The 24435-nt window shown below is 38.6% G+C and overlaps 1 protein-coding gene across 1 annotated transcript in view; it reads right to left on the bottom strand.

Moving 5' to 3' along the window:
* Positions 1-24435, bottom strand: part of 4932414N04Rikl (RIKEN cDNA 4932414N04 gene like) — a 240381-nt gene that overhangs the window by 197332 nt on the left and 18614 nt on the right. The window contains exons 11-18 of the mRNA XM_087654922.1: positions 23896-23924; positions 23730-23802; positions 21522-21592; positions 20234-20297; positions 16518-16717; positions 13448-13499; positions 13025-13074; positions 12718-12748 (exon numbers count right to left, since the gene is read on the bottom strand). Of these exons, the coding sequence (XP_087511048.1) occupies positions 12718-12748; positions 13025-13074; positions 13448-13499; positions 16518-16717; positions 20234-20297; positions 21522-21592; positions 23730-23802; positions 23896-23924 (570 nt within the window). The remainder of the gene's footprint in view (positions 1-12717; positions 12749-13024; positions 13075-13447; positions 13500-16517; positions 16718-20233; positions 20298-21521; positions 21593-23729; positions 23803-23895; positions 23925-24435) is intronic.

Genomic DNA, 24435 nt, shown 5'->3' with positions numbered 1-24435 from the left:
AAGAAAGAAATTAAAAACTTTTTAGAATTTAATGAAAATGAAGATACAACATACTCAAACTTATGGGACACAATGAAAGCTGTGCTAAGAGGAAAACTCATAGCGCTGAGTGCCTGCAGAAAGAAACAGGAAAGAGCATATGTCAGCAGCTTGACAGCACACCTAAAAGCTCTAGAACAAAAAGAAGCAAATACACCCAGGAGGAGTAGAAGGCAGGAAATAATCAAACTCAGAGCTGAAATCAACCAAGTAGAAACAAAAAGGACCATAGAAAGAATCAACAGAACCAAAAGTTGGTTCTTTGAGAAAATCAACAAGATAGATAAACCCTTAGCCAGACTAACGAGAGGACACAGAGAGTGCGTCCAAATTAACAAAATCAAAAATGAAAAGGGAGACATAACTACAGATTCAGAGGAAATTCAAAAAATCATCAGATCTTACTATAAAAACCTATATTCAACAAAACTTGAAAATCTTCAGGAAATGGACAATTTCCTAGACAGATACCAGGTATCGAAGTTAAATCAGGAACAGATAAACCAGTTAAACAACCCCATAACTCCTAAGGAAATAGAAGCAGTCATTAAAGGTCTCCCAACCAAAAAGAGCCCAGGTCCAGACGGGTTTAGTGCAGAATTCTATCAAACCTTCATAGAAGACCTCATACCAATATTATCCAAACTATTCCACAAAATTGAAACAGATGGAGCCCTACCGAATTCCTTCTACGAAGCCACAATTACTCTTATACCTAAACCACACAAAGACACAACAAAGAAAGAGAACTTCAGACCAATTTCCCTTATGAATATCGACGCAAAAATACTCAATAAAATTCTGGCAAACCGAATTCAAGAGCACATCAAAACAATCATCCATCATGATCAAGTAGGCTTCATCCCAGGCATGCAGGGATGGTTTAATATACGGAAAACCATCAACGTGATCCATTATATAAACAAACTGAAAGAACAGAACCACATGATCATTTCATTAGATGCTGAGAAAGCATTTGACAAAATTCAACACCCCTTCATGATAAAAGTCCTGGAAAGAATAGGAATTCAAGGCCCATACCTAAACATAGTAAAAGCCATATACAGCAAACCAGTTGCTAACATTAAACTAAATGGAGAGAAACTTGAAGCAATCCCACTAAAATCAGGGACTAGACAAGGCTGCCCACTCTCTCCCTACTTATTCAATATAGTTCTTGAAGTTCTAGCCAGAGCAATCAGACAACAAAAGGAGATCAAAGGGATACAGATCGGAAAAGAAGAAGTCAAAATATCACTATTTGCAGATGACATGATAGTATATTTAAGTGATCCCAAAAGTTCCACCAGAGAACTACTAAAGCTGATAAACAACTTCAGCAAAGTGGCTGGGTATAAAATTAACTCAAATAAATCAGTTGCCTTCCTCTATACAAAAGAGAAACAAGCCGAGAAAGAAATTAGGGAAACGACACCCTTCATAATAGACCCAAATAATATAAAGTACCTCGGTGTGACTTTAACCAAGCAAGTAAAAGATCTGTACAATAAGAACTTCAAGACACTGAGGAAAGAAATTGAAGAAGACCTCAGAAGATGGAAAGATCTCCCATGCTCATGGATTGGCAGGATTAATATAGTAAAAATGGCCATTTTACCAAAAGCAATCTACAGATTCAATGCAATCCCCATCAAAATACCAATCCAATTCTTCAAAGAGTTAGACAGAACAATTTGCAAATTCATCTGGAATAACAAAAAACCCAGGATAGCTAAAGCTATCCTCAACAATAAAAGGACTTCAGGGGGAATCACTATCCCTGAACTCAAGCAGTATTACAGAGCAATAGTGATAAAAACTGCATGGTATTGGTACAGAGACAGACAGATAGACCAATGGAATAGAATTGAAGACCCAGAAATGAACCCACAGACCTATGGTCACTTGATTTTTGACAAAGGAGCCAAAACCATCCAATGGAAAAAAGATAGCATTTTCAGCAAATGGTGCTGGTTCAACTGGAGGCAACATGTAGAAGAATGCAGATCGATCCATGCTTATCACCCTGTACAAAGCTTAAGTCCAAGTGGATCAAGGACCTCCACATCAAACCAGACACACTCAAACTAATAGAAGAAAAACTAGGGAAGCATCTGGAACACATGGGCACTGGAAAAAATTTCCTGAACAAAACACCAATGGCTTATGCTCTAAGATCAAGAATCGACAAATGGGATCTCATAAAACTGCAAAGCTTCTGTAAGGCAAAGGACACTGTGGTTAGGACAAAACGGCAACCAACAGATTGGGAAAAGATCTTTACCAATCCTACAACAGATAGAGGCCTTATATCCAAAATATACAAAGAACTCAAGAAGTTAGACCGCAGGGAAACAAATAACCCTATTAAAAAATGGGGTTCAGAGCTAAACAAAGAATTCACAGCTGAGGAATGCCGAATGGCTGAGAAACACCTAAAGAAATGTTCAACATCTTTAGTCATAAGGGAAATGCAAATCAAAACAACCCTGAGATTTCACCTCACACCAGTGCGATTGGCTAAGATCAAAAACTCAGGTGACAGCAGATGCTGGCGAGGATGTGGAGAAAGAGGAACACTCCTCCATTGTTGGTGGGATTGCAGACTGGTAAAACCATTCTGGAAATCAGTCTGGAGGTTCCTCAGAAAATTGGACATTGAACTGCCTGAGGATCCAGCTATACCTCTCTTGGGCATATACCCAAAAGATGCCTCAACATATAAAAGAGACACGTGCTCCACTATGTTCATCGCAGCCTTATTTATAATAGCCAGAAAATGGAAAGAACCCAGATGCCCTTCAACAGAGGAATGGATACAGAAAATGTGGTACATCTACACAATGGAATATTACTCAGCTATCAAAAACAACGAGTTTATGAAATTCGTAGGCAAATGGTTGGAACTGGAAAATATCATCCTGAGTGAGCTAACCCAATCACAGAAAGACATACATGGTATGCACTCATTGATAAGTGGCTATTAGCCCAAATGCTTGAATTACCCTAGATCCCTAGAACAAACGAAACTCAAGACGGATGATCAAAATGTGAATGCTTCACTCCTTCTTTAAATGAGGAAAAAGAATACCCTTGGCAGGGAAGGGAGAGGCAAAGATTAAAACAGAGACTGAAGGAACACCCATTCAGAGCCTGCCCCACATGTGGCCCATACATATACAGCCACCCAATTAGACAAGATGGATGAAGCAAAGAAGTGCAGACCGACAGGAGCCGGATGTAGATCGCTCCTGAGAGACACAGCCAGAATACAGCAAATATAGTGGCGAATGCCAGCAGCAAACCACTGAACTGAGAATAGGTCCCCTATTGAAGGAATCAGAGAAAGAACTGGAAGAGCTTGAAGGGACTCGAGACCCCAAAAGTACAACAATGCCAAGCAACCAGAGCTTCCAGGGACTAAGCCACTACCTAAAGACTATACATGGACTGACCCTGGACTCTGACCCCATAGGTAGCAATGAATATCCTAGTAAGAGCACCAGTGGAAGGGGAAGCCCTGGGTCCTGCTAAGACTGAACCCCCAGTGAACTAGTCTATGGGGGGAGGGCGGCAATGGGGGGAGGGTTGGGAGGGGAACACCCATAAGGAAGGGGAGGGGGGAGGGGGATGTTTGCCCGGAAACCGGGAAAGGGAATAACACTCGAAATGTATATAAGAAATACTCAAGTTAATAAAAAAAAAATAAATTAAAAAAAAAAAACATACAGGAAATCCAGGACTCAATGAGAAGATCAAACCTAAGGATAATAGGTATAGAAGAGAGTGAAGACTCCCAGCTCAAAGGACCAGTAAATATCTTCAACAAAATCATAGAAGAAAACTTCCCTAACCTAAAAAAAGAGATACCCATAGGCATACAAGAAGCCTACAGAACTCCAAATAGATTGGACCAGAAAAGAAACACCTCCCGTCACATAATTGTCAAAACACCAAACGCACAAAATAAAGAAAGAATATTAAAAGCAGTAAGGGAAAAAGGTCAAGTAACATATAAAGGCAGACCTATCAGAATCACAACAGACTTTTCGCCAGAAACTATGAAGGCCAGAAGATCCTGGACAGATGTCATACAGACCCTAAGAGAACACAAATGCCAGCCCAGGTTACTGTATCCTGCAAAACTCTCAATTAACATAGATGGAGAAACCAAGATATTCCATGACAAAACCAAATTTATACAATATCTTTCTACAAGTCCAGCACTACAAAGGATAATAAAGGGTAAAGCCCAACATAAGGAGGCAAGCTATACCCTAGAAGCAAGAAACTAATCATCTTGGCAACAAAACAAAGAGAATGAAAGCACACAAACATAACCTCACTTCCAAATATGAATATAACGGGAAGCAATAATCACTATTCCTTAATATCTCTCAATATCAATGGCCTCAACTCCCCAATAAAAAGACATAGATTAACAAACTGGATACGCAACGAGGACCCTGCATTCTGCTGCCTACAGGAAACACACCTCAGAGACAAAGACAGACATTACCTCAGAGTGAAAGGCTGGAAAACAATTTTCCAAGCAAATGGTCAGAAGAAGCAAGCTGGAGTAGCCATTCTAATATCAAATAAAATCAATTTTCAACTAAAAGTCATCAAAAAAGATAAGGAAGGACACGTCATATTCATCGAAGGAAAAATCCACCAAGATGAAGTCTCAATCCTAAATATCTATGCCCCAAATACAAGGGCACCTACATATGTAAAAGAAACCTTACTAAAGCTCAAAACACACATTGCACCTCACACAATAATAGTGGGAGATTTCAACACCCCACTCTCATCAATGGACAGATCATGGAAACAGAAATTAAACAGAGATGTAGACAGACTAAGAGAAGTCATGAGCCAAATGGACTTAACGGATATTTATAGAACATTCTATCCTAAAGCAAAAGGATATACCTTCTTCTCAGCTCCTCATGGTACTTTCTCCAAAATTGACCATATAATTGGTCAAAAAACGGGCCTCAACAGGTACAGAAAGATAGAAATAATCCCATGCGTGCTATCGGACCACCACGGCCTAAAAATGGTCTTCAATAACAATAAGGGAAGAATGCCCACATATACGTGGAAATTGAACAATGCTCTACTCAATGATAACCTGGTCAAGGAAGAAATAAAGAAAGAAATTAAAAACTTTTTAGAATTTAATGAAAATGAAGGTACAACATACCCAAACTTATGGGACACAATGAAAGCTGTGCTAAGAGGAAAACTCATAGCGCTCAGCGCCTGCAGAAAGAAACAGGAAAGAGCATATGTCAGCAGCTTGACAACACACCTAAAAGCTCTAGAACAAAAAGAAGCAAATACACCCAGGAGGAGTAGAAGGCAGGAAATAATCAAACTCAGAGCTGAAATCAACCAAGTAGAAACAAAAAGGACCATAGAAAGAATCAACAGAACCAAAAGTTGGTTCTTTGAGAAAATCAACAAGATAGATAAACCCTTAGCCAGACTAACGAGAGGACACAGAGAGTGCGTCCAAATTAACAAAATCAAAAATGAAAAGGGAGACATAACTACAGATTCAGAGGAAATTCAAAAAATCATCAGATCTTACTATAAAAACCTATATTCAACAAAACTTGAAAATCTTCAGGAAATGGACAATTTCCTAGACAGATACCAGGTATCGAAGTTAAATCAGGAACAGATAAACCAGTTAAACAACCCCATAACTCCTAAGGAAATAGAAGCAGTCATTAAAGGTCTCCCAACCAAAAAGAGCCCAGGTCCAGACGGGTTTAGTGCAGAATTCTATCAAACCTTCATAGAAGACCTTATACCAATATTATCCAAACTATTCCACAAAATTGAAACAGATGGAGCCATACCGAATTCCTTCTATGAAGCCACAATTACTCTTATACCTAAACCACACAAAGACCCAACAAAGAAAGAAAACCTCAGACCAATTTCCCTTATGAATATCGACGCAAAAATACTCAATAAAATTCTGGCAAACCTAATTCAAGAGGACATCAAAACAATCATCCACCATGATCAAGTAGGCTTCATCCCAGGCATGCAGGGATGGTTTAATATAAGGAAAACCATCAACGTGATCCATCATATAAACAAACTGAAAGAACAGAACCACATGATCATTTCATTAGATGCTGAGAAAGCATTTGACAAAATTCAACACCCCTTCATGATAAAAGTCCTGGAAAGAATAGGTATTCAAGGCCCATACCTAAACATAGTAAAAGCCATATACAGCAAACCAGTTGCTAACATTAAACTAAATGGAGAGAAACTTGAAGCAATCCCACTAAAATCAGGGACTAGACAAGGCTGCCCACTCTCTCCCTACTTATTCAATATAGTTCTTGAAGTTCTAGCCAGAGCAATCAGACAACAAAAGGAGATCAAGGGGATACAGATCGGAAAAGAAGAGGTCAAAATATCACTATTTGCAGACGACATGATAGTATATTTAAGTGATCCCAAAAGTTCCACCAGAGAACTACTAAAGCTGATAAACAACTTCAGCAAAGTGGCTGGGTATAAAATTAACTCAAATAAATCAGTTGCCTTCCTCTATACAAAAGAGAAACAAGCCGAGAAAGAAATTAGGGAAACGACACCCTTCATAATAGACCCAAATAATATAAAGTACCTCGGTGTGACTTTAACCAAGCAAGTAAAAGATCTGTACAATAAGAACTTCAAGACACTGAGGAAAGAAATTGAAGAAGACCTCAGAAGATGGAAAGATCTCCCATGCTCATGGATTGGCAGGATTAATATAGTAAAAATGGCCATTTTACCTAAAGCAATCTACAGATTCAATGCAATCCCCATCAAAATACCAATCCAATTCTTCAAAGAGTTAGACAGAACAATTTGCAAATTCATCTGGAATAACAAAAAACCCAGGATAGCTAAAGCTATCCTCAACAATAAAAGGACTTCAGGGGGAATCACTATCCCTGAACTCAAGCAGTATTACAGAGCAATAGTGATAAAAACTGCATGGTATTGGTACAGAGACAGACAGATAGACCAATGGAATAGAATTGAAGACCCAGAAATGAACCCACACACCTATGGCCACTTGATTTTTGACAAAGGAGCCAAAACCATCCAATGGAAAAAGATAGCATTTTCAGCAAATGGTGCTGGTTCAACTGGAGGGCAACATGTAGAAGAATGCAGATCGATCCATGCTTATCACCCTGTACAAAGCTTAAGTCCAAGTGGATCAAGGACCTCCACATCAAACCAGACACACTCAAACTAATAGAAGAAAAACTAGGGAAGCATCTGGAACACATGGGCACTGGAAAAAATTTCCTGAACAAAACACCAATGGCTTATGCTCTAAGATCAAGAATCGACTAATGGGATCTCATAAAACTGCAAAGCTTCTGTAAGGCAAAGGACACTGTGGTTAGGACAAAACGGCAACCAACAGATTGGGAAAAGATCTTTACCAATCCTATAACAGATAGAGGCCTTATATCCAAAATATACAAAGAACTCAAGAAGTTAGACTGCAGGGAAACAAATAACCCTATTAAAAAATGGGGTTCAGAGCTAAACAAAGAATTCACAACTGAGGAATGCCGAATGGCTGAGAAACACCTAAAGAAATGTTCAACATCTTTAGTCATAAGGGAAATGCAAATCAAAACAACCCTGAGATTTCACCTCACACCAGTGAGAATGGCTAAGATCAAAAACTCAGGTGACAGCAGATGCTGGCGAGGATGTGGAGAAAGAGGAACACTCCTCCATTGTTGGTGGGATTGCAGACTGGTAAAACCATTCTGGAAATCAGTCTGGAGGTTCCTCAGAAAATTGGACATTGAACTGCCTGAGGATCCAGCCATACCTCTCTTGGGCATATACCCAAAAGATGCCTCAACATATAAAAGAGACACGTGCTCCACTATGTTCATCGCAGCCTTATTTATAATAGCCAGAAACTGGAAAGAACCCAGATGCCCTTCAACAGAGGAATGGATACAGAAAATGTGGTACATCTACACAATGGAATATTACTCAGCTATCAAAAACAACGAGTTTATGAAATTCGTAGGCAAATGGTTGGAACTGGAAAATATCATCCTGAGTGAGCTAACCCACTCACAGAAAGACATACATGGTATGCACTCATTGATAAGTGGCTATTAGCCCAAATGCTTGAATTACCCTAGATCCCTAGAACAAACGAAACTCAAGACGGATGATCAAAATGTGAATGCTTCACTCCTTCTTTAAATGAGGAAAAAGAATATCCTTGGCAGGGAAGGGAGAGGCAAAGATTAAAACAGAGACTGAAGGAACACCCATTCAGAGCCTGCCCCACAGGTGGCCCATACATATACAGCCACCCAATTAGACAAGATGGATGAAGCAAAGAAGTGCAGACCGACAGGAGCCGGATGTAGATCGCTCCTGAGAGACACAGCCAGAATACAGCAAATACAGAGGCGAATGCCAGCAGCAAACCACTGAACTGAGAATAGGTCCCCCGTTGAAGGAATCAGAGAAAGAACTGGAAGAGCTTGAAGGTGCTCGAGACCCCAAAAGTACAACAATGTCAATCAACCAGAGCTTCCAGGGACTAAGCCACTACCTAAAGACTATACATGGACTGACCCTGGACTCTGTCCCCATAGGTAGCAATGAATATCCTAGTAAGAGCACCAGTGGAAGGGGAAGCCCTGGGTCCTGCTAAGACTGAACCCCCAGTGAACTAGACTATGCGGGTAGGGTGGCAATGGGGGGAGGTTTGGGAGGGGAACACCCAAATGGAAGGGGAGGGGGGAGGGTGATGTTTGTCCGGAAACCGGGAAAGGGAATAACACTTGAAATGTATATAAGAAATACTCAAGTTAATAAAAAAAATAAAAATAAAATTATAGAAAATAAAAAAAAATGTGAATGCTTCACTCCTTCTTTAAAAGGGGAACAAGAATACCCTTGGCAGGGAAGAGAGAGGCAAAGATTAAAACAGACACAGAAGGAACACCCATTGAGAGCCTGCCCCACATGTGGCCCATACATATACAGCCATCCAATTGGACAAGATGGTTGAAGCAAAGAAGTGCAGACTGACAGGAGCCGGATGTAGATCGCTCCTGAGAGACACAGCCAGAATACAGCAAACACAGAGGCGAATGCCAGCAGCAAACCACTGAACTGAGAACGGGAGCCCCGTTGAAGGAATCAGAGAAAGAACTGGAAGAGCTTGAAGGGGCTCGAGACCCCATATGAACAACAATGCCAAGCAACCAGAGCTTCCAGGGACTAAGCCACTACCTAAAGACTATACATGGACTGACCCTGGACTCTGACCCCATAGGTAGCAATGAATATCCTAGTAAGAGCACCAGTGGAAGGGGAAGCCCTGGGTCCTGCTAAGACTGAACCCCCAGTGAACTAGATTGTTGGGGGGAGGGCGGCAATGGGGGGAGGATGGGGAGGGGAACACCCATAAAGAAGGGGAGGGGGGAGGGGGATGTTTGCCCGGATACCGGGAAAGGGAGTAACACTCGAAATGTATATAAGAAATACTCAAGTTAATAAAAAAAAAAGTAAAAAAGGTTAAAAAGAAAAAAGAAAAAGAAAAAAGAAAATGCCCTACATCTGGATCTTACAGAAGCATTTCCTCAATTGAGGTTTTCTCCTTTCAGATGACTCTAGTTTGTTTCAAAGGTTGTGACATAAAATTAGCAGCACACCAGAGGTGTTGGTCTTTAGAATCAGATTAAGAGAGGTTCCTGGTGAACAAAACACCTACAAGTCCTGATTCCTGAGGAATACTGGATTCTAGCTGCTGTTTAAACAACAGCAGTCTTTTCTTTTATCCGATCAGAGCCCTGTTTAGGACCCTGTCACCAGCACTGCTATTAAGACAACCTACTTTGGACCAAACATTCACTTTTTTTTTAAATAATTGGGCCAACATTCTGTTGATCTTATTTATCTTCTCAAAAAAATAAAAACAAAACAAAAACAGTACTCAGATTCATCGACCCTTTGTATATTTTTCTTGGTCTCTATTTCAATGATTTCTCTTCTGGTTATAATTACTTGACACTTACTGGATAAGGATTTAGTTTATTCTTGTTCCAAAAACTTGAGTTGTATCATTAAGTCATTTATTTATACTCTTTCTGAGCCATTAATTCCCTTCCAAGGGCTTCTTTTAACGTGTTCCAGAGTTTTTGTATTTTCATTTTCATTTAGTTCCAAGAATTTTTTTCATGTTGCTTTTTTTTTCAAACCATTCATCATTCGGTAATAAGTTTTTAGTCTCAGTAATGAGTAATTATTCTCAATGAGTTTATATACATGCTAGAAATTTTTGTTGCCAATTTTAAGTTTCATTGCATTATGGTCATACAGGATACACATAGTTGTACAGTTGTTTCATGGGCTGTGGGCGGAAAGATATGCATACTTTTCGGTATTTGGGTGGAATCTGTGAATCTACTTGTTAAATCCATTCGATGTGTGATAATGTTTATTTCTGATGTTTCTCCATTTACATTTTGTCCCTATGATCTTTCTATTGAAGAGAGGAAGATATTTAAATCACCTACTGCTAACGGGTTAATATTAATCTGTCTTTAAGGATAATAGTATACTTTTTATGAAATTCAGTGCACCAGAGTTTGGTGTATACATGTTTAAGATAGTAATATTCTCATGGTTAACTGTTCCCTTGATTAGAATGAAGTACCCCTCTGATTAGTTTCAGTTTAAAGCCCATGTTGTCAAATATTAGGATCGCATTTGTCTGTTTGCTGCCTGATTCCGCTCAATTAGAGTACTTTGTTCCACTTGTTCCTTCTAAGGCAGTGCCTATCTATAAAGCTGAGGTGTGTTCCTTATAGACACAACACATAGATACATTTCATTTCTTATCCATTTAGCCCACCTGTGTCTTTAGATTGGTGGACAATCTAAGGACGTTAATATTTAAAGATCTTGATGAAATGTATGTTGATTAGGCTTATTCTGTTTTCGTCTTTGGTATTGTTTGTGTTCTCCATGTATTTTGTGTTTCAGTAACTGAGCTTTGCTTCTTTTCTTTCTAAAATCTCTTGGCTATACCCATTGCTTTCTCCCGCAGAAATGTTGCGTCCTATTCTTCTTTTGGTTTGGTGTGTTGGATATAAAGTTTCCAAACGGTTTATATCTTGAAAAGTTTGTTGATTTTCTTCAATAATGGCAGATCATTTGCTGGAAATATTAGTCTAAAATGGCAGTCATGGTCTTTTAAGAATAGAAATGTGTTCTTCCAGGCTTTCATAGCTCTCATAATTTCCACTGAAAATTAGCTGATATTAGGGTTTTTTTCTCTTTTCTCTTTCAATAGTCTTTTTTTTATATACACATAGAGTTTTAAATATATATCCTGGGGAATTTCTTTTTCTGGTTTCATTTGGTATCTGTTTGCATGTATCCTTAGTTTGGGGAGGTTGTCCTCTATGATCTTGTTGAAGATCTGGCCTACGCCATTGACCTGGGATTTTTCTCCTTCATCTCTTCCTATGATTGAAGCTTGCTCTTATAATGATGAACCACATTTTCTGTATGTTCATTTCTGGTGGGTTTTTTTGGCTTGTTTCTTTTTCTTTTCTCTTTTAATTTTCCCTGTGTTTTACCTTGTCTAGATTATATACTTCATTGTTGAGCCCTGATTTTCTGTCTTCTGTTTGATTCATTTGACTTGAAAAACTTCCCCTTGACTTTCCCTGTTGGACTATTGGAGTTTTCAATTCATCTGCAGTTTACCCTCAGTTTTCTTCTCTTTCTATTTATTGAATTCTACTTTGAAATCCTGGATTTTCCTGGGCATCAATCAGGCATTGATTCTCTTTGACTTTTTTGAGTTATTCTTTTGTGCCTTCTTTGAACTCCTTGAATTCTTTGCAAAAGTTTGTAATTATTATTTGAAATTCTGTGTCCTGGTTTCATATATGTAATTCTCAGTAGCAAACACTTCTACAAGACTGGCGGATTTGTGGGGAGGGAGAATGCTGTCTTAATATTTCATTTTGTTTGGATTTTTGATATAAGCGCCGAGCATGTAGACTTTGTTTATAATACAGACACATCAGATGACAAGCCTGCTGGGTCCACAAGTTGAATGTGGCTTAAGGCGAATGAAGTGGGGTGGAGAAAAGGAACTGGGCTGGCATGCAAGACATGCATCCTGGTCCATGCTTGGAGTTCAAAGATAAACCTGAAGGTTGAGTCACATACATGAAGGGGAGGATGAGGCAAACACACCCTGCTAGACCATGGCAAGTAAATGACCTGATGGGGCAGAAAGTTTGGATGTGGTTGTTACTAGAAGAGCCTACGGCTTGGGGATAGGTAGAATAGGTCTTGATCAGAGCCTGGAAGGTGAGGGCAGTGGAAGCAGGGTTAGCCAGTCTAGACTAGAACACAAGATGTGGGATTCTGGCTAGATCTGGGAGCTTGGAAAGGTTACACAGAGGGAAAGCCTCACAGAGCTAGATCCTGAGAAAGAATATTTAATATTTAGCTGGTCAGAGAGGTTAGAATATCTGTACTGGCTGTACTTGGTACTTATTTACTCATTTTGTCATTTTTTTGTTCCCCCTACTATCATGACTGAAATTGTCGTTTTGTTGACAAGGACTTGCTTACCTTTTCCCAAGGGTTGCTCTGTTGTGACATCCTATCATGAAAAACAAAGAAAACCAAAACTTTAGAAATTATGCTTCTTCATTCTCTCCATCCCCATTCAATGTATCAGCCGCTAAAACAAAATATTTAGTCTGTTCAGTTGTAGACAGATTAAAGAGATGACTTCTATATTAGAGTCAGCAACACTTGATAATGAATGAAAAATAAGTTTAAGCGATGAGATAAGTTACTAAAATGGATTTACTACTGACACATTATTCACAGGTTTTTTTTTTTCCCCAAAAAACAAAAAAAGTATTGGACAAACCTCAGAGTCCTCAGCTGTATCTTTACCTTCCTGGAATGCGGACGGCTTATCTGTTCAAGGTAGTCACAGAAACATTAAAGAGTGCATTAGCCACAGGGAAGTTAAATATTCATATGTAAAGATATATTATGAATGTGTGTGTTGCAGGTATCTTATCACTACATCTCAATGTTTGCATATTTTGATAAAACAAGACCAAATTTAATATGTTTGAAGCACTTTCAGGAAGACACTGGTACAGCGAAAACAAAACAAGGAAATATACTTAAAAGCAATGCTTATTCGAGAATATGCACATTAGTGCTTTTTTTTATGTTGGGACTTGGACTTAAAACTTTTCATGCAGATTTGCACGTTTATCATTGTTACGACCACTATTCCTCCCATTAGCAGGGGTGAAATTGTCATTATTCAGTTGCTTACGGGAAGGATTCTCTTGGTTACTTTTCCCTGCAGGCTGCTGTGATTCTTCTTCCTGTCACGAGAAAGAAAGAAAAATACACTTCGGAAAGTGTATTTCTTTATTCATTCCGTCACCCACTCACTGTGTCAGCCACTAAAGCAAACATACTTATATCCTGTTGAGCTAAAGACACAATCCCATGAGACAGTTTCTCCAAGTCGAGTCAGTGACAAATAACAAATGAGGAACATAACAAAAATGATAACAAATGAGAAAAGTTTAGTTCATTATTTCTATCACTGAAATGAATTTACTACAATTACATAGGGAAGAATCCATTCTTCCTGCAAAGCTTAGGAAATGCTCTAAGCCTCACATCATATTTGACAGGCAGAGAAAGCAAACAGGGAGAGTGCACAGGGCCTTGGGCATGAGGCACCATGAGCAGAAAGTGGACTACAGTTATGGTGACGCGGTAAATTGGTCAAACAAGATCAAAGTCAAATAAACAGAAAAATATCTCATTCTGGTTAGAAGGGCTTCCCGCCTCTACACCACACTGGCAATCCACATAAAAAAGAGCTGAGATATTTCAGAAGAAACAATTATACACAAGTCTCACTTGCAATTATATAAAGTAGATGATCAAAATATAGGGACAAAGGGTAAGAAAAATGTTTCAAAATAGTTGATGACAGGCCAGCAAAGCTACTCAACACATAAAAGCATGTGATACTCAAGGCTGCCTGATCTGAACTCAATTCCCAGAATGTGTGTTGAATGGAGAGAGTAGACTCCCAAAGTTGTCCTCTGACATCCTCTGACATGCAAAAGTGTGTATATGTTCATGTACACATATAGTGAGGAAGAGGAGGAGGAGGAGAAGGAGGAGGAAGAAGAAGAAGAGGAGGAGGAAGAGGATGAAGAGGAGGAAGAGGAGGAAGAAAGTAGGTTGTAAATGTAATCACCTTTGCATTATATAAAACCTGATAATCAGATAGAAAACTAAGAGTGAAATTATGAGGAGGGCTTGAGTCCAGCATTTCCACAGCTTCAGTCTATGATACTCATTTGATAGTACTTTTGATAAAGGGGGAAATAGAGGTCAATGTAGAATAATAGACTCAGGCAAGTATAAGGTCAGTCTATTCGGTTTCAGAGACAGGAAACAAGTCACTCAGCAGTCCTAAAGAGAGGTCTGAACTACAACATTAGGAGACAGGTTAGATGGCATCATTCAGGGCATGTATATGAGTTTAAGGGGCAAATATGTATAAAAATATATAATTCTGCCATGATTAATGCATATGGACACAGAACTCTAAGATGCTGAGAATTACAGAGGAGGCAAAATAAGAGGAAATGATGTCCTGTTTTTTTACCTTTTGTTTCATGTCTATAAAAATGCAGTTATATTAACATATATGTTTTCTGATATCTTGGATATAGTGCAAATATACATACTAAATTTTGTGGAAAATAGTTCAGTATAAAAAGTATTCACCAGGGGGTTGGGGATTTAGCTCAGTGGTAGAGCGCTTGCCTAGGAAGCACAAGGCCCTGGGTTCGGTCCCCAGCTCCGAAAAAAAAAAAAAAAAGAAAAAAAAAGTATTCACCAAGAAAAATCTTTTTAAATGTAACTATTGGACAGCTGCTCTGAACTGATGCAAACTACACCCAACAAGGCTCGTGTGACCGAGAAATTGAGATATGTCTCCTTTACCTCTTGAGTGCTGGAATTGAGGGCACAGCCAACCATGCTCAGCTTAATATGAAGTGTGTTCGAAACACTAAGATATTGAGAAATTTACAATTCTTTGTAATTCCACATAATGCATTTCTATGCTTGTGTCCACTAAATTTGAATAAACAACTTTCTTCTATTTGTATGATCTATATTAACTCAAACCAAATAATGTACAACTTTGGATTTTATTACTATTTTATTCCTGCGGGTTTGAATTAAACTATGTTGTGACTTCCAACTTGTATGTTCATTAAACACAAATAATCATCTACATTTTGTTCCTTCCATGAAAGAAGGGGCACATGTCGTGCTGACTTTTATGTGTGATGATTGATGCATGACAACCCCACTCAGCTCCTGACTAGAAACATCTCACTCAACTGGACAATATCAGAGATTATGGTGGACTGAACAAACAGACACTGAAGAACTACTGTGGCAAGGGAACATTTGCGCTGTGAGTACTCGTCTGTTGAAGATAAGGAGAGAAAAAAATACAAGAATAATAAATAAAAACATGAAGAGCCCACCAAACAGAAGAAAAAAGGTTGATTTTTTTTTTTAAAGATTTGTTTTTATTTATGTGAGTACACTGTAGCTGTCCTCAGACACACCAGAAGAGGGCATCGGATCCCATTACAGATGGTCGTGAGTCACCATGTGGTTGCGGGGAATTGAACTCGGGACCTCTGGAAGAGCAATCAGTGCTCTTAACTGCTGAGTCATCTGTCCAGCCCAAGAAAAAAGTTTTATACTTCAATTCAAAGTCTATGTAATGATGAGCGTCCTGCAGCCTATGCAGTGTCTCTTTGTAGTCCAGTCCAATGTTCTCCCTCTCCAAACATTAGAGACAGCATTGCGAACTATTTGCCTTTATCATGGGCTTTTATAAATGCACCAAAATCAATGGAGATGGAAAGATAGAATCTAAACTGTAACCTGGACAATACTGGCAATGTAAAGCCACAAATTCTCAACCACTGGGCCTGGCCACTTTTTTGTATGACACCAATACAGATGCCATCAACTCTATGTTGTTCAAAATTGTTACTGTCCAGCTGTAAGTCACATTTGACTCTACTTTATATAATTTAAGAGGTTATCTAGATGGAAAACCAAAGATAAACAAAGAATGCCATAAAACCGCACCTAAAATTTGATAAGAGGTTACTAGTAGAACAGTCTTATGACCACTCTAGGTTTCATAATTATATAGATTTTTTTTAAGAAAAACTAAAATTTTCCATTAATTCTAAAAGATGACTTGAAGGTGTTTGCATTTGGCTGGTGCTACGTTGTTAAACAAAAGAAAATACTAAACGAGAAATTAAATGTTTCCTTACCATATGTTTCTGGTGTCCAGCGCCATCTTTGTCTTCATCACCATCCTCATCATCACTGTCATCACCATCGTCATCATCACCGTCATCACCATCCTCGTCACCGTCATCACCATCCTCATCATCACCGTCATCACCATCCTCATCATCTCCCTTCTGTTCCTCTTCTGAAGACACTTCGATGACTACCTCTGCTGACAAATCTATATATTTTGTGAACATAAACATTAAAAATAATGCAAAAATAATAGTCTTTGTATCAATATTTAGAAATGCTTAAAATCAATAATAGTAAAGCATGTTTTTATTTTCCCAAAGATCTCCAAGCAACCTTAAGCTCTACCCTCTGACGTGCTCTGACATAGAGCCATGTCCCATTAAGATTCCTTCTAATATCTCAAGGCATCCTTAACTAGGCCTCTCCCTAGATAAGCAGGTGGTACTTTGCTTAGGGGTTCCACAGCACTCTGTTGGTAGATCTACTCATTGTCGTGACTACTGCACGCTTCTTTGTCTATACATTCTACCCTCAGATTGGAGTGGGCAATTTTTTCAGTCACCCAAGTATAGACTCTTTTTTCTTCTCAAAAATTAATTGCTGTGCACCTTCTTGGTGATGGCCCAACACTTTTGAAAAGTGTGCTTGAAATTTACCATGAATATCTTTCCTTGAAATTTACCGTGAATATCTTTCCTCGAGATGATGCCTGACCTGTGGGTTGATGTGTATATGCAGGTGAGGGCAGGCACAAGATAAGGCAAAGCCTGTGATTGGGCAGTGAAAAAGGAAGGTGGGCACAGAGTTTTTGAGAGATGAGAGAGATAGGAGAAGAAGGAAGAACCAATTTGGAGGAGAAGAAGGATGACACAGATGTATGTGGCTTTAAATAGCCACAGGTAGCTATGAATATCTTACAAGGGATCGATTATTACAGGACAATTTGTCTCATCTGGGTGTGCAGTTTATATCAATATCAATCAGCTCTGAATTTATTGTGTGGATGTTTTGTGGGGTGAGAATTTACTGATATAAATCTGATTGATAAATTAGAAGCCTCTAGAGTTTTGATTTTACCAGGTTAAAATTGTGACAATGACCACAGGGGGCAGATGGCTGCATGGGGCTGGCATGGCAGCGACCAACCAAGGGAACTTAGCAAGTCTGGTGGAGATGTTTCAAGAGCTCCAGGCCAGAGAGTCTGCCAAGATAGGAACATCCCACTGATGCCCTGTGGCCTAATGGTGCTGGCACTAGCATGAGATGGTGTTCTGTTTCTTAATATTTCTCACTATACTGACCTGACATTGAAAGAACAACTTTAGGCAGATAGAGGGCAGGAGACGGTGAGAGCATGGATAAGAACAACGTGGATGGAGAAGAATGATTAATAGAATACTTCCCTGACAGTGCAGTCATTGGTGAGAACAAAAACGCCAGTAACTCTGGGGAAAGGAGCTGTAGCGAGATTCTGGCAGAGGAAGATTATGAGAGTCGCGTAACTTTGAGAAGTTACATTAAGTTCTTCGTGTTGCATTGTATGTTCTAAAAGGGATAGAGAACAGCCACAGTGGAGAATGAATGGGTGGAGAGCAGATGGATTCAGAGAAGAAAATAAGGCAGAGATTAAAAACGTAAAGGGCAGCCACAGGGTAGCGTTTTCAGAAATATTGAGGTATAGCCTTGTTAGTGGCAAGGAGAGTGAATTTTGTTAAATGAAAAATGCACAAATCTGAAATATTCAAGTATGAAATGCTATAAATTACTGGAGAAGAGTGAATGGATGGATAGATAGATAGATAGATAGATAGATAGATAGATAGATAGATAGATAGAAAGACAGATAAGATACATAGATATACATAGATATATAGATGATATAAATATAGAAATACTCAAACGTTTGTAATTATCCTATATTGCTAATATTTTTACTTCACTGTAAATTTTGAGGACATTCACTTCCAGTTCTTGTTCAAAGTGTTCTGCTCTTTGTTGCTACAAAGCTAAGCAAGAATAATAACGATAAGAGAAGGTCTGAGGAGTAGCACTGTGCTATATCAATGGGGAAATCCTGGGATTCCCCCAGCATATTTCCCAGTGCGGAAAGGAAGAAAACCACGCAGCAGACATGAAGTTAGAGCGTTTGGATGTATAGCCTACTCAAAAGTATACATTATGTCTGATCGTTGTCCCACAACAACAGTAATGAATTTATCAGCACTAGACTATGAATGCTGTCTCAATTTCGGTGGAAATTAGACATGGACTACATGTGCAATTGAAATGGTTCTGTGTTTTCATCTTTACGAGAACACACCTTGCTTTGCCATCTCACTAACACAGAACTTCTGGGAACAAGAAATGCCCTGCCTCAGCCTCCTGAGTGGCCAAGAACATAGGTGTGAACCTTGACATCTGAATCTCTTGTAAGCGTTTTTAAACTTTTGGAAAAACCTAAGAAATCTAATAATAACCTTTATAAATGCCCCATGTTGTTTAGCATATAAATCTATACAGATTTTGGTACTGAAACACAAAACTAGAAGCCTCTAAACCAGTCCCTATATTAAAACAAAACAAATCAAACCTTCCATTTATGCTTGTAATTAAGTCTCCTCAGGACGTCGATGGCAGTAGTGAAAATTGATTTCTTTGTGTCAGATTTTGCCACCAATAATGGAGAAACAGAATTAAGATTGGGAGCCGAGCATGGTGGCTCATGCCTTTAATCCCAGCACTTGGAATGCAGAGAGAGGAAGACCTCTGGGTTTGAGGTCAGCCTGTTCTACAAAGTGAGTTCCAGGACAGCCTGGGCTACACAAAGAAGCCAGGTCTCAAAAATAAGTCAGTAAGTAAATAAATATATAAGAATTGAGATTGAGAAACTGGTAAGCAGTTATAATATTTTTCTTTTCAGGTTCTGTTGAATTATAAAATTTACCTGAATTGAATAGTTTTAACATGATTATTTCCACATCATTGAAGGAAGACTTTTCCCCCATAGTTGTAGGCTGGATAGAATTTGAAGCAAAATATTTAGTAAATGTTGTACACTTTACAATGAATATCATTAATAATTCAAGAAAAGGGGCATATGCTTTACCTTCAAGGAATAGTCTTTCTTGACCCATGTTAAAAGGTAACAGGGAAAATGGACACAGTTATGAAATAAGACAGTACTCGCTCTGGAAACACGGAGGGAAGGAAGGGACGGCAAGTCCGCTTTACTTGAAACTGGCTGAATTAAGTTTTGTATGTACTCTGGTTAGGATAAAAATATGTTGGAGAAATGAAAATACTCAATGAAAATGTTTTCATATCAGTTAAAAATGGACAATTTGTTTTTCGAGAGCGGTTAAGTTCCCAAACTGATGAGAGGAAATAGTGGAACTGCACAGTTCCAGAACAAGTTCATAAAACGCTCCTTTACACACACAAGTCGTTTAACAAACGTTTCTGTTGAATAACTTCAGATTTTGTTTTAGATGTATTTACTTTATGCGTGTAGACTTTTTTTGCCCGCAGGTAAACGTGCGCCACCCTTGCATGCCTGGTATCCATGGAGGAAAGACGAGAGCAACCAACCGCTGAAAGACTCATCCATCACCATGCGGCTGCCGGGTCCTCCACAAGAGCAGCGAGTGCTCTCAGTGGCCGCGCGTCTCTCAGAGTCTCTCAGCCGCTCACTAAAGTTTTTAAATGAGATAATGTGGCTTACCCAGCACTCTTCTTTTTGTGATGTCTTTGCTGTTTTCCTCTTGGTCCCCAGAGTTATGACTGTCCTGGGAAAAAAAAGTTGCATCAGGAAAAAGTAGCATAACCTTTTCTAAACATTCTCTAAAACATGACACGACTTTTTTTTTTTTTTTGAAAATAATTAGACTTAAGAGAATGTACTACAAATGAGTACATGTCACTAAAGACCCTGGCCTGTTGTCCCTTGAACAAGCCTGCGTTTTACTTTCGTGGCTACTCGGGCTATAATCAAACGTGAGAGCTGACAGTAAGCATGGTCTCAAAAATTCTAATATTTGCCCTCATGAAAACCTTAACAAGGAAACTACCTTTGAAATACCTAATTTGTATTTCAGACCTAAAAGAATATTTTTACAACACACATAAATTCCTAAATATTTACATGTTATAAATACAATGTTAGTTCTTTAAAATATTTTAAAGGACATAAACCGTTTTTGTTTTGAAATATGATACTCAGAACTGAACCTGCAGAATATGGCCTGGAGAGTAAACAGGAAATCCTGGTACTGCATTTAACTTGCAAAAAGTTACCTTGTGCATATGTTCAGATACAAGTTTGTGTGCTCACAAGTGTGTGTTGTGTATGTGAATGTCATGTGTCGGAAGGGCAGTCCTGCCACTTACTGACACAACGTTAGTGTCATGTTCCCTATAAAGTTACCTGATCCTAATATATTCTTGTGGACACTGAGATCAGTGCACAACATCAGTGTATTTCGTGATTTCCTTCACTGAGATGAAGTCAGAGGAAAGATTGCTCTGCTCATTCCAGAGGGTTCATCACGGGCGGATCAGTCATTGGCTGGACAACCGAGTTGTTAAATTTCCTAGTCCCTCTTGTAACAAAACACTGAAGTCAATTAGATATCAAAGGAAGAACCGAAAGTTTAACTGAAATGCCATGGTTGGTAATATGAAACTACGCATTTGACCCCAGGGATAATCACGCTCATGGCCTGTAACTGGTATGTTGTTTGTAATTTCAGTGCTTTCCCAGAAAGTTTGACTCTTACATGACCTGTCTGTAGAAGGTTAAACGAATGAAACCCCAACAGCCTACACGCTCACAAAGTGTAGTTACACGTCATTCTCCTCTAGGAGTATTCTAAGTTCTATAACTAGTTGAAACACTTTAAAAATGAAACTCGGAATCCTCTGCTAAATCTTCAGGGCAGTGAGGAAAACTCCATTGGTCTTTAATCTTCAATCAAAAGGGAGCAATAGTAAATGAGAAATTGAAACTTTACCAGTGACCGGCTATTTTCATTATGGTCAGACGTGTTTGCTTTTTTCTCTGAGGACACTCCTAAGCCTGGTTCTGGACATAAAACAGACATGTGTATATTATGTATATATGGTAAAACTAAGTTACTAACAAGAGTTAGATTAAAAAGAAAGTTACATTCTCTATAGCAGCCTATATATTACATATATAGAGACATTATATAGCAACATTAACATTAACTTAACATTAGTGGTAATAAAAATGACACCTGTATTTTTCCAAGAAATTATTTCAATAAACTTTAAAGTTTAATTGATTATAAAATAGATCTAATTATTCAAAACATCTAGGCATCACTTAGATAGATATTGGATGTTTTAAATTTGGCATATAAGCATCTCAAAGATTCATCCACAATTAATCTACTCAGTATTCATGAACAAAACCCCTACAACAAAAATTTAAATGTCATATTAAAAAAATAATGCTCTAAACTAGTTTCTACCTCAACATAACTTTTAAACTACTCAAAATATAATCATCAAAATACTGTTCTTGTGTACATATTTATTGGTGAGGTTTCTCCTTCAGCTGGCATGTGTTTTATGTACTGTTCTGACAAATGTGTAACACTCTGTGTCACACCAGTCTTCCTTGTTTTGTCTCCCTCTCCCTGGATGTACAGGGATTGCTTTTGTGTAGGCTCCCTACGTATGAGTTCCTCTTACAACCTTCACATGGGAAATTATTGATTTACATGCTACCTAACACATCTACTCATGGACTGGGAGCTACAATATCCTTTTCTTTCTTCTGTCTTTCTGTGCTTCGTTGTTTTAGATATGGCCTCACCTATGCAGTATGCATACAAAGCAGTATTGAACAATGAAGAGTTGAAGCAAAGCATTCAGAAATACTTAGAAATTTATAAGAGAAATACCAGTTTCTACCCTAGAGGAATTTTAATATTTTTTAAAGTACTAATTTAGATTTCTGAAGAGCAGAACCCTGGTCATCAACATGAAGCAAATATGATGAGAAGGGACACAGGACATCCCCCCAACTGTGGGCAGTCTGTGGATTATGCACCCGTGGCCTTGCTTTCTGATTTACAGCCCAATGGTTGGAGCCAAAGGGGCTCATTCTGATTCTTTCCAGCAAGGGTTCTGTGTCTCTCTTCTACTGAACCATGTGAGGAAAAGGTGAGAAGCAGTTTTGATCACAGTGTTTCTCATACGCTTATGAAATGCCCTAAACTGATCTAAATACAAGCAAAGAAGAAGGTAATAGTGAAGATATTTTAAGTACAATTAATTCACTTTGAAGGATATACAAGTTTGGATTTATTATTTATATTTATTAGATTATATAATTAATCATATATTATGTTATATACTGATTATAAATACGTGTTTATTATTTATATTTTATCTAAATGTATAATATATTCTATAATTATATATGCACACACACTATATACATATTAATTGGAAAAAACATGAATCACTAATAAATGGCCTACTAAATGAACTGGAAAAAACCTGAATCACTAATAAATGACCTACTGACAGGATATAAAATGGGCTTTCCTTTGTTTAACTTCGAATAGAAACCATCCTGCTATATGTCAAGGACTCCAGGCCCCAGAATCTGAGACTCTGGGTTGTGCCCCAGCATTTGATCTCAGGCTTTTAATTACTATTTTGACTCATTTTTTCTTTTTCTTTTTTTTTTTTTTTTTTTTTTTGGAGCTGGGGACCGAACCCAGGGCCTTGCACTTGATAGGCAAGTGCTCTACCACTGAGCCAAATCCCCAACCCCCTTGACTCATTTTTTCAAAGAATAATAGATATCTATATCTATATCTATCATGACACATTATATATAGACATTATATACAATGTCCTCAATGGTACCCAGTCCCAGCATGTTGAGATGTTAGAAGAATCTGATAAGCCTGATGATTAGCCTTGGTAAGGGCCTATGAGGGACAGAGATTCCAAAGTGGGAAATGGAAGGCATTGGAACAGATTAGGAGAAAGAGCTAAGCTGGAGTTCATTTGTCGACATCTCATCGAAATTTTTTTTTTTTTATGAGAGATGGGTGTCAAAGATGACAGCTGAACTGGGCCTGTCAGATGTCACCATCCTGAGTAGAGTTAGAGTGGGAAGCCTATGAGTACATAACACTTCTTGTACTTTGCCACCAGTGAGTAAACTACAGTCTTACCTGACCTTGATGGGTGTGCCCCTGCCTCTTCTGCTGCCACATTTTGAGAGAAATCTTCCACTTGGGTGTTAGGCTGGATGGGTTTTGAAAAGGTAATTGGTAACTATTGTATAGGTCACGTGATATCTACTTAGTAACTTGAGAGAAAAATCATAAAAGTTGTTACCGTTGGGCAAGCATCTGTCTCGGCGCTCTCTAGAAAGCAACAGGAAATATGATCAATTTAAACACAAAGCAAAGGTGAGCAGCATTCATGAAGGCACGGCAAAGAGCAGAATTCTAATGCTCATATTTCCATGGTTTTACTTTGGTTTTAAATGATCAAGATCTAACAGGCACTTAGAAATGCATTGTTTGGGAGGAGGAGAGGCTGAGAAGCCATGGCAGGACAACGGAGGCTGACGTAAAGATCTCTCACCGTTATTTACAGGTTGTTATCAATGTTCTTAAGGGATGGGTGGTACCGGGCTTTGTATGTTTAAGTGGACAATTATATCTTATCAATTGGATCTAAGATTATTGTGAGGTGTGTTCTTTTATGTGAGGGTTTGAGTGTAGCAAAGTGTGCAGCGGCTGGAGACACTGGGCCGCTGTGGCCAAGTTGGGATGTGTTTCCACCAGGATATCTAGCAGATATCTTGGGACACCGTGGTGCAGGACCTAGTGAGGTAAAAGACAACCGTACCTTTTTTATTTTTATATTTTT

The sequence above is a fragment of the Rattus norvegicus genome, chromosome 3 (assembly GCF_021556685.1).
Source record: "Rattus norvegicus strain SHRSP/BbbUtx chromosome 3, alternate assembly SHRSP_T2T, whole genome shotgun sequence".
NCBI classification, from domain to species: Eukaryota; Metazoa; Chordata; class Mammalia; order Rodentia; family Muridae; genus Rattus; species Rattus norvegicus.
This window is presented reverse-complemented; position numbering and strand designations above follow the sequence as displayed.